Below are 11,406 nucleotides of genomic sequence, written 5' to 3' on the forward strand. Positions count from 1 at the left end.
ATGCGTAGTACAAAAGGCCAATTGGAAATGTATCTTGAATGAAATCAAAAGATGAGGAACTCAGAAATTACTGACAGTGTTTTCAGTTAATGTAGATTACTATGTAAATCTGGGACGCTAATATTGGAAACCTACTTACCTATACTTGCATTCTGTAGCAAAACTTAGAAGAGTTAAAGAGCAGTGTCAGTAAAATTGCTGTTTTCAACTTGCTTTTCAGATTTTGGTACTGTTTCTCCAAAAACACCAATGGGCTTTGAAAACTTGCATATCAGAATTTGTCCCTGAGAGTACCAGATATCTTTAAAGACTGCCTGAAGTCATGAGCTTCATCCCTTTCAATTTGGCAGGCTGCAGTCAATTGCTCTCTGTGGCTTTTTCCACCACTTCTGTTCTGTGTGTGTATTTTTATGAAAGCATATGCAGTTATAACTCAGTCTTTCCCTCATGTTAAGTGACATATCTAAGGAGATGGATCAAAGGTTGCATGTACTGTCAGGAGCCCCATGTACATGCCCTTCCACTTGCTACTGCGTCTTGGCATTTTGAACTAACTTTTTCTAACTTCCACTTCTGTGAACAAGAGCTGAGGTTTGCTAGTTGAGAAGAGGGAAGGTTCAAACTGCCTCAGCAGGAGCCAGATTGTTTTCAACTCATGCTCATTATGACTTCTGTACTCTGTCATCCATCCCAGGGTTATAGCTGGGGGCAGCCCTTGTCAACAAATATAATTTCAGAATACTTTTGCCTTGAGAAAGTGATTGCTACTTTGCTATCTCAGGAGCTCTTACTGGTAATTGACTGGTCTTGACTAATTTTTCTGCTGTCTCTCTAGGAGGCAAAACACCTGGTTTTCAAAACAAATACTTCTCCGCCTCCCAGTCATGCAAGAAGGCAGTGAGTAGGTTTGTTCAGATTAAGATATCTGGAAAACATGATAATCAAAGGGAGGAGACCTGAGCTTGCTGGTGCTAGGACAAAAGCAGTTAAAAGCTGCTTATTGGTGGTTTCAGGTCTCCCTGAAAAAGATTCCTCACATTTTTTGCCTCTGATCCTGCAACTTGAGGAGATGGCAAACAAATATTACAATACAGCCCTGTGTTTTAATCAAACACCTGTTCCTTTGTTCTTCATTTAATTTGCTCAAATTCCCCATATCAAGCTTGTGAAGAAGGATTGCCATCTTCTGGGCAAGGCACACTAAAACAGTTTCTACATCCACTCGGAAGTCAAATTCCTCTCTGCAGAGCTCATTGACCTTGTATCCTTTTCTGCCATGCATAAAAATAGTAGACATATGGCACATAGACTTCCTTGCCTTCTCGTTTGAATCTGCAATGTGACTAAACAGGGTGGAGTAACTCTACTACTCTGATCTTCTGCTTGTGGTAGCCCTCTAGGTGTTTAATGGTATTCAGAAAGGATTGAATATTTGCCTTTTTTCTTAAACAAAAGCCATTTGTTGTGCTGGGTGTCACGAGATAACCTGATTGGTTTTAATTCCTTCTGTCTTAAAATAAGATCTGTTTCAGAAGTCAGGATGCAGAAAGTGTTTACAAGTGATGTGAATGGTCACTTTCAAAATGGTTAAACTTATGATAGGTTCCTACGTACAGGAGCCATGCTTGGGCAAAGAGAACATTCAGGGATTTTTGCTCTAAAGTATATCCTGTTACGTGGTGAAGGGTGATCCAGAGCTGTGGCACTTCTGTTGACAAGTGACTTAGTCCAACTCTCAAGAATGAAGACAAATTTCATGAAGGTTCAGTCACTGTGTTAATGGTGTAGTTCAACAGAGCGGGTTTTTTCTTGCTGGCATTAAGTGCTGGTCCAGCCAGTTCTTTCCCTTTACACTCTGCACCCCTAGAGAATTAGATCAGTCCTGTGACCACATGTTAACAAGTGGAGTTTGCTTTTTGATTTCTGGCATCATCTCAACATCCTGAACTTTCTGTTCTAAATGCTAATGGCAGAAAAAAATAATGCTGTTTTTATTACTTTATAAAATTCGTTAGGCTATTTTAATATTTTACTTTCTCAGAATGTTGGTTCACTATAGTTTTGCATATTCAGGTCTCCTGGTAGCAGTATCCTGGTCCTGGAATGTTTGCCTTAGAGCTAAATTTCCAGACTTTGCTAGAAGCAGCTTTTGCTAATAATCCTAATACATCTTGCAATGTAGACTCATCGAATAGATTGGGTTGGAAGGGACCATTAGAGCTAATCTAATGCAACCCTCCTGCAGTAAGCAGAGACGTCTTCAACCGAAATAGGTGGCTCAGTGCCCTGTCTAGTCTGAATCTGGATGTTTCCAGTGACAAGGCATCTACCAGCTCTCTGGGCAGCCTATTCCAGTGTTTCATTGTCCTCATTGTAAAAAGAATTCTTCTATCTACATGAGTCTCCTGTCTGTTAGTTTAAAACCATTGCCCCTTGTCCTATTGCAACAGGCTCCGCTAAAAAGTTTGTCCTTTCTCATAATCTTTCATATAAGCCTCCTTTAAGTACTGAAAGGCCACAGTGTGTTTGTTTACTGAAATGTTAAATGCTACTACGTGGTCATATGCTTAGACTGAAAATACCACATGCAGTCCTTTTTTTCTTTTATAATGCATGATGTGTAAATAAGTAACTTTTAGCTAAAATGGAAGTGGGCAGTTACTCGTTTGCTCTGAGCTTCTTGCAGTGATGAATGTTCCACTCAATAAATAATTATAGAAGTGCTAGTTGAAAGAGGCCTCTGGAGAGCATCTAGTCCATTCTCCCTCTTGAAGGGGGACTGTTGCTTCTGCTAAACTAGGTCAGTCATGGCTTTGCTTAGGTGGGTCTCAGAAAACCTTTACAGATGGAGACTTCACTGCCTCTTTGGTCAGATTCTGCTAGTGCTGTTCTAGTCTCTTTGTGAATTTTTTTCCCCTGATGTCAAATCTGAACCTCTCAAGCCACCATCTATGACCTTTTCCCTCTGAACATTCTTGCACTGAGAAGCGTGTGGTTTTTAACTCTCCATCAAGCAATTCAAAGGCTGCTGCTCGATGATGCATTATCAGCCCTCCTGGCCTTTACTCCCAGATGATGCAAAAGGGTTGTAAGCATATCCTTTATATAGGAAAGTCTCCAGAATAATGTAGCATCTCATTAGCGTTAAGATGCTCTGTTTGGACCTCCACCCCAATATACCTTCATGGTAAAGGGAAGGGAGCAAGCAGAGACCACCATGACCATGAGCAGTGGTAGCTTTGTTTAACATTCTGGTGTCTGGAGGGTTGCCTGGGGATTTGAATATGATGGTGTAGGTTCACAGGAGGTAATTAAGGTGAATAACTGAAAGGTGGTAACTGTCACTTTATAATCTGGTATTCCTCATGTTCACACCTGCAACTGCTGCAATCAGAGTAGGTAAAAAGAAGTCTGGAAGCGCAGCAGCTTTGAGACTGTGTGTGCTTCGTATTTCTTGAAGAAATAAGCTGGCAGGCAAAACTGTCTTGCAGTGTATCTGTTATGAAGGACTATGTTTCCTCTGCTTTTACCCCCAGCGTTCCAACCCCCATGCTGCCTACCCCAACCCTGGACCAAGCACATCACAGCCACAGAGCAGCATGGGATATTCAACTACCTCCCAGCAGCCACCACAGTACTCGCATCAGACACATCGGTACTGAGCTGCATCCCAATAACGTCAATGCACTGTTGCTAATGCTGCAGGACCGGCCGCACAGCTGCCTGCCTGGAACCCGGCTTGGGCCACAAGAATGTACTGTACTACCACACCTCCAACCTGTCTGATTGCCACGATCCACCCCCTTCCACAGAGCGGAGTAGTGGCTCCCAAATTGTACCTGTTTTTGGGGTTAGACTTGAAAAGAAAGTGCTAGCACAGTTTGTGTTGTGGATATGCTACTTCCATAGTTTACTTGACATGGTTCAGACTGATCGATGCATTTTTTTTCAGTGACAGTCTGTAGCAGTTGAAGCTGTGAAATGTGCTAGGGGCAAGCATTTTTGTTGTCGTATGTGGTGAATTCTCTTGATGTAACAACTTTATCTGACCAATAGTACACAACATCTTTGAACTGGTACTTGAAGCATACAATATATGTTACCATGGCAAAAAAACAAACTAACTGTGACTCTGATTGAGACAATTTTGATAGGCATTTATTTTTAGTGACTTTTGTGGGTTGGTTCATTTTCCACCTAGATCAATGTTTTATGACCGACACGATTGCTACGATGAGATTTTTTTTTTAAGAACATGAAAACGTTTGCTTTTTTTTCCAGCAATTACGAATGTCCCAAAGATTAATTTCCAACTTAAGTTTTTTGTTTTGTTTTTAAATCTATGACTTGACTGGTATTAAAGCTGCTATTTGATAGTAAAATGAGTATGTTGTCATTGATATAAACATGTTTGGTTCAGCAAACAAACTAAAATGATTGTCATAGACAGTGTTTTATTTTTTTCCTGTTGGTGTTAATAATTTGTGAGCATGCTTTGGGATTAAAAAAGCATGAATGATATTTCCTAAAAAGGTGCGGCATCCATTCAGATATTTCGTCATGATTTTTGAGAACCAGCTTGCTGTAGTGGATTTTAAATTTTGTTCAGTTAATTATTTTTATTAAACATTCGCACGTTGTTTAGGGGTGCCATTCCTACAGCAGAGGATCAAGATTGTTAGGAGAGCCTTAGAATTTATGAGGAAAATCTTACATACAATGTACTGTATCAAACTATTTTACATGAATGACACAAGTATTCTGAATAAAAAAAAAAATCAAACATTGATAAAACAAGGTGTTATGTAATAAATTTATTTTTCATAAATCTGGATATGAACTTTGTCTGTATTCTTTTTCTGTCAGCAACAACACCCCTTCTCCCCCATTGTACATCTGCATTGGGTTTAGTCCTGAGAGGCAGTATCTGATGGGAATTTTTCTTGCAAGTGGGCAGGCTTCCATTCACTGCTGGGAAGGATGGGATTTTTAAATACCAGGAAAAAAAATAGTGTCTTTGTAAAATGTCATTACCCCTGTTGCAAACTTGTAGCTGATCAGCTGGAGGTGTTCTAAACATGGGTTTATTACTAGCTGCATTTCACAGATCAGACAGCTCCGTTTCATCTGAAAAATCTAGAGATGTTCCTGTCTGAATAGTTCTTCTAGAGTCTCTGTAACTCATTCTTTTTTGAATCTAGTACCACTCCATGATTTTATGACATAAGTATAAGTGATGTATGCAGGATTTTTCTGCTTGTGCTCCATGTGGCGTGAATATCACCTGGTATGATTTGTTCAAACGCACTGAGCTGCTGGTGGGTGGCAAAAGAAAAAACAAATCAGTAGCCAGCCAGAAATGCAAACTATGTTTGAGGTAAACATAGAATTGTCTGAGTGGAATAGTGATTTAAGTATTATGGGGAATTAAAACTAAAGAAAAGTCTGTGGACTGTTATATCACTATAGTGTGATAATGTGATACTCTCTTCATTTTGACATAAATGTCAAAATACAGCTTTCATCAGTTTCTGGAATAAAAAAATATATAGGTGGCAGTGCCTTGGCTTTGGTTGGCTTTTCAAATTAAAGCCTTTTTTTGTCCTTTCCTTAATTTATTATATAGGTTTCGAACTTGCCTGCTTGGCATCTCTGTAGATTCTTGCCAGGTACTGAAATGGCAACAAGAGTAACTTTTCTTTGGCTCAGGTACTGTTGGCCTAGATTTTTTTGCTTTCTTATTGATGCATATTCAAACTGAGGCATAATATTTAATATTTGTATTAATGCAGACCTTATTCAATACTAGTATATTGTCATGTCTCCAGTGCTTTGTTTATGAGTAGCAAGCAGAGTGGCTTGTTCCAGGGAAATGCATCCAGCTAACAAAAAGGACTCTTGCCATTAGTTTGCATGTGAATTTTCTTTTCCTATTAAGAAGATATTTGGGATGAAGATGTAGCTTATCAACTAATTATAATAAAGCTCAGTTATACTCTACATTTAGTTCTAAGTAGTCTGCTACTCCATTTGCAGTGATTTCATTCATTTGCTCCATTTGTAGTAGATATATAGCAGATTCCCTCAAACAGACTTACAGGGAAGTCAGTATTTTACTTGTTCCGATGTCTCAGTCATTTAGGAGAAGGAGTTTGAGGTTTCTTTCCCTAGAACTGTGGAAAGAAAAATTTTTTTCAGTGCTTGGTATAACCTTTGATACCTTCAAGATGGCTATATTTCTGTTGCAGATAAGGTTAAACATGTCCTATTCATGACCGTTACCTTCATATGAAGTTTTTTAAACTGATTTTAGGCATACTGAAGGCAAGGCTCTAAATTATGTTTCTGAACTGTCTTTAAAAAAATCCTATCTCTGTTTTGCTTGAAGGGGCTTTTTATGTGAGGGTTACAGAAAGGGGAAGAAGAAACTGCCTTTGAGAACATTTAATAGAAGAGTTGCAAATTCCTCTGAGGGAGGTGGCAGTTCCCCAGGCAGAAGCAGGCTCGTGAGCTGTGCCTCTCATCACCTACCTGAGCATTTGTTACTAGGTTCAAGAACTTCAAAGTTTTTTGTTTTTCACCAACAATGATCTGGACCAATCTGAGTGTATTTTAAATAGCTGGAGTCGGGAACCCATCTTTGTTGCTCTGATTAAATAACAAATTGTTTTTTCTAGAGTTGGCTTCAGTTGAAAATGGGTTACAAGCTTAACTTGATCGTGAGGATAAATACACTATTGTGCTTTTATCTTGGCACTCCCAGCAAGCATCACTCATGGCAGCTCTGAATTTATCATACCTGATAGGGACTCAGCCCTTTAAGAAAAAGTGACTTCTGCAAAGATCCTTTTTGAAGAAGGATTCAGCATTAGTGGAGAGGAGGAGCAGTGTGAGGGAGGAAATAGGGGACTGGTTCTGTCCTGTCCTGTCCTTTCCTTTCCTCTTTGTGCATCTGAGTTGGAATGTACTGCCTGAACTCAATGACTTGTCTGTGGCAGTACCACAGCAATGCCCAGCTGAGGGGTGGAGCAGTGCGAGTTCAGGGTTTTGTTCAGGTTCCTTTTTCCTCAATCTGAAGCCACTGCTGGACAGAGTCTGTTCTCAGTCTAGGGTGATTCATCTGAAAGGTGGCAAACTCCTCAGGCCGCTAGGGCAGTAGGCCTAAGCGAGAAAGGAATGAGCAAACTCATCTCTCCAACTTCCTTTCTACTTTCTATATGCAAGGCTTAATTTTTATGGGGCTTATATTTCCGTGCTTTACTTTCTCAGGGGAGGTGCTTAACGTTTGTGGCAGGTACCTGCCATTGCCTATTCAAACACAATTGCAGACCTTGGTGTCTCATTTGTGCTTGGTGGATTCCTCTAAAAGAAAAGTGCAAGTTCCTGGACCCCTCACCATAAGAAGGATGTTGAGGCTCTGGAGCGTGTCCAGAGAAGAGCAACGAAGCTGGTGAAGGGGCTGGAGAACAAGTCGTACGAGGAGCGGCTGAGAGAGCTGGGGTTGTTTAGCCTGGAGAAGAGGAGGCTGAGGGGAGACCTTATTACTCTCTACAACTACCTAAAAGGAGGTTGTGGAGAGGAGGGAGCTGGCCTCTTCTCCCAAGTGACAGGGGACAGGACAAGAGGGAATGGCCTGAAGCTCCGTCAGGGGAGGTTCAGGCTGGATATCAGAAAAAAATTCTTCACAGAAAGGGTCATCGGGCACTGGAACAGGCTGCCCAGGGAGGTGGTCGAGTCGCCTTCCCTGGAGGTGTTTAAGGAACGGGTGGATGAAGTGCTGAGGGACATGGTTTAGGGAGTGTTAGGAATGGTTGGACTCGATGATCCAGTGGGTCCTTTCCAACCTTGTGATTCTGTGATTCTTCCGTGTTTTTTTGCTGAGGGCCATCAGCAGCCCAAGTGTCTTATCAACTACTGCATCCATGGTAGCTGTGCACAAAGCTCTCTCCACAACATGGGGCAGCACATTCTGTGACTGCTACTCTTTTATGAGTAGCATAAATGCTACTCATTTATGGTCCCATGTTATTTTATGGGAAGAGTTGTCAACTCAACTCTTTTGCCAAATGAAACGAGATGGTGATGGCAAATAATGACTGGAGTATGAGTGAAACTTGGAGGAGTTAGCCATTTCACATGAAATGGCCTTAAGCTCTGTCAGAATGGATTGTCAAAGCTGTTCCTATCATTTTCACCCTCTCATATTTCTTGCCTATTCAGACCCAAGCTGAGGTCACAGTTAGAATAAGGCTTGGAGTCAGTTGCAAGTGAAGATTGCCTGTGAAGAAATGACTTCTGCTGTTCCCCAGTGTCCATCAACTTCTTTCTAAAATTTCTCTTTGAACAACAAGCAACTCCTTTTCTAGCTACCCAAAACCCACCCTGGCTTCACTGAAAGGCAAGCTGTGATCTTCGCTTTTCATGTATGGTGGCTCTTGATGACTTTGTGGGCACAATTGGACAGTTTGACTGCCACCAAGAGGGATAATGGCAGTGGACTGGAGTCTGCAGTGTCTCATATTGGTTATTGTGTATCAGAAAATAAGAACATTATTTCTTGGAGCCTGCAGTGACGCTGCAAACTGTCACAGTTTAGACCCACTGTTTGGATTAAATGTTGTTATCATTGTGAATTGAGCCTGTTCTCTGCAGAAAGGCTGATTGATTTAGTGCTTCCTAAGTGCTATTTTAGTTAGTCCCTTGAATAGAGCATCTCAGCATCTTCCAGGCTGAGTGGTGACAATGCTTCGGGATGACAGTTCAGAGACAGTTTAATAGCCAGCATCCCTTGAGACCAAGGTAGATGAGCTTAATTCAGTGTAATTTGCTTGTCACAGCTGTGGGTAAAGAACACTTTGTGAAATAACATGTCAGACATCTGAATGATGAGATGTACAAACTGCTTTAACAGTAGGAGAGGTAGAAAAAAAGGTGCTTACCCTTTGAAAGCAAAACACAAACAAAGCTGCTTCTTCCACCAGGACTTTTGCAGTAAGTTCCACTTCTCAAGGATTTTAAGTAGCTTTTATCTTGATGGTTGGCTTCAGCGATGGCAGGAGGCAGCTGTCTCTGGACGTCAGTCTTTAGTTAAAGGGATCCTGTGCTGTAGAGCTTGGCATCAGCACCAATGACACCATTGCCCTGCGGTGACACCAGCTCTAACCCAGGATGGAAATCTGGACAAGCTCCATCACTGCTCTGAAAGCTCCCACATCACACGATACTGAAAGGCACTTTTTAGCCTGCCAGAATTAGGGTGGTTTTCCTTTGCCTTCACACTGATCTTAACTATCCCTTTGCCTTTCTGGTCCTACTTAGGTGGTCTGAGTACTGCACCTGAGCCAGGGGAGGTGGGGAAAGGGCTTCCGAAGAAGCTCTTGTTATTTAAGCACGTCTTGGCATATAATCCTATGTCCACAGAAGCACCAAGGACAGCCTTTACAGCATCTCTTTTCAGGAAATGTGTCTGTTTCTTCAGGCTGGGGTGCAGGAATGCTGTAGTGTGCTCAGAGCAAGCCCTTGCTTAATATTTGTGGGAGCTTTGGATTTGTGTATTGCTTTACCCGCAGTGTCTGAGGAGCAGCAGCCTCTCTGCCACACCACCAGCTCCAGAGTCGCCTTTAGTATCCAGTGGCTGGTCTTCCCGCAGGATGCTGGCAGGGTGTGCATGAGTCTATTCTTATTGATGAACTTCTTAAATTAAAATTATCTTGCTGTTTATAGTGTTTCTCAAATATATGTAGGGATCTGTAAGGCTTCCTACACCAGCCAAGCTCTACCTTAGTGCGTTCTCCCTGTTAACTGGATAAGGAAGACAATAGAATAAATTGTTTGGCATGCTTCACATCTACTTAAGCCTTGTACTCCTGTAAATCTGAATTGGAATATGGAGGTACCCAGCAAGCTGTGGAGAAGGATTCCTTGGGGATTAATTCTGCGTTTGGATAACAGAAATGGTGACCGTGGTGGCTGTGTGCTCTGATCAGGCACTCCCAATGGCCTCTGAGCACATGCTGCAGGCTTTGCTCCGTCTCTGTGTCCTGTCTTTCCTTCAGAGATCAAGAAAAGGCTACAGCAGTATGATGTCCCAGCCCAGGAATTAGAAATCCCTGTATAAGCTCTTAATGTATGTTCCACCACCCCCAGTCATGCAGGTCTGTAAGATACCCATGCAATTTATTTGCATGCCAGACAAACCCAGCTGGTTTGAAAATCCCACCCAAGTTGCTTTGGAGGCTCTGCTGGGAGAGCCCTGCAGGGACTTCTGACGCGGAGCAGCCTGTGCTCCTGAGTGATGGGCAGTCGGTGCCTGGGGCTGATGAGCAGCTGCTCCATCAGATCTCATCCAGCCCTCACTCCACGGGTGAAGAGGTGAGGCTGTCATTTACTATCACACGCTTCTCTGACTCCCTGGGAGGCACCAGCATTGCTAGTCGGGTCTGAGGGGAGGAGGAAAGGTGGCAGCTGCAGACAGCAAGGTGTTGGTGAGTTGAGCTGGCTGATCTGCACCCTGGGGCTCAGTGTGATGTCGATGACTCAAAACACTGCAGGGACTTGCTGTCAGAAGGGCCAATCTGCTGGAAAAACTCTTTTTCCCTGATTGAAAAGTTGAAGACCACGTGGATGCTCAAAGGCAGCTCAAATTGCCGAAGGGGACTAGAGGACAAGACCAGCTGATGGCATACAGCTGCCTTATAGGGCACCTGTTTGCTCGCATGGCTTGAAGTTGTGTTTGTCAGAGGCTGCGATCCTATTCTCAGCCTCCACGGGGATTTCTTGTTGTGCCCTTGCCTGGCAAATTCTGACACATCCAGCACCCCAAATGTGTGCACAGTCTGATGCAGAGACTGGAGACACAGGTGCCAAACTGCTGCTTGGACAAACAGCAAGCTGGGTCGCGCTTGTATGAGGTGGACAATTCTGGTTAAAAAATTACAGAGGGAGAGATGGCTCTAAGAGTGATTTTAGTTTCCACCAGGAGATAAGACAGTGAAAATAAATCAACAGAAAACATAGGCATGAAAGTTTGTCTGTCATATTTGTCTATTTGAGGTTTTCCTCGTCAGAAATGTAAAAGTAGGACATCTGATTGACTCAGAATGAGAAGAAATCATATCGCAGAGGTTTGTTTTTTAATGAGGTAACCCATGCTGCACCAAGCAGGATCTGGAAATCAGCATCATGCACATACCTCAAAGGAAGGGAGGAAATCCAAGCTGGAACCTGCGTTTAGAAGGCAAAGTGTGTATAATGTGTCATAAACCTGCAGTTTGAACCAGAAAGGCCATGAACAGGGAGCACCCCCCCAGTTTGCTTTCAGCTCATGGTATACCCACCAGCAACTGCTGATCCTGATGTGTGTGGTGCAACAGGGCTGCAGCCAGAAATGCCGCTGATGGGATTCAG

At 42.5% G+C, this 11,406-nt stretch overlaps 1 protein-coding gene across 4 annotated transcripts in view; it reads left to right on the top strand.

Moving 5' to 3' along the window:
* CDK8 (cyclin dependent kinase 8) overlaps positions 1–4,814 on the top strand; it is an 80,246-nt gene extending 75,432 nt beyond the window's left edge. For all 4 annotated transcript variants that reach the window (XM_054070127.1, XM_054070121.1, XM_054070134.1 and 1 more), the window contains one exon: positions 3,537–4,814. In XM_054070127.1, the coding sequence (XP_053926102.1) occupies positions 3,537–3,662 (126 nt within the window). In that variant the 3' untranslated portion in view covers positions 3,663–4,814. The remainder of the gene's footprint in view (positions 1–3,536) is intronic.
* The last annotated feature ends 6,592 nt before the right edge of the window (positions 4,815–11,406 follow it).

This window comes from Cuculus canorus, chromosome 1 (genome assembly GCF_017976375.1).
Source record: "Cuculus canorus isolate bCucCan1 chromosome 1, bCucCan1.pri, whole genome shotgun sequence".
In the NCBI taxonomy this organism is placed as follows: Eukaryota; Metazoa; Chordata; class Aves; order Cuculiformes; family Cuculidae; genus Cuculus; species Cuculus canorus.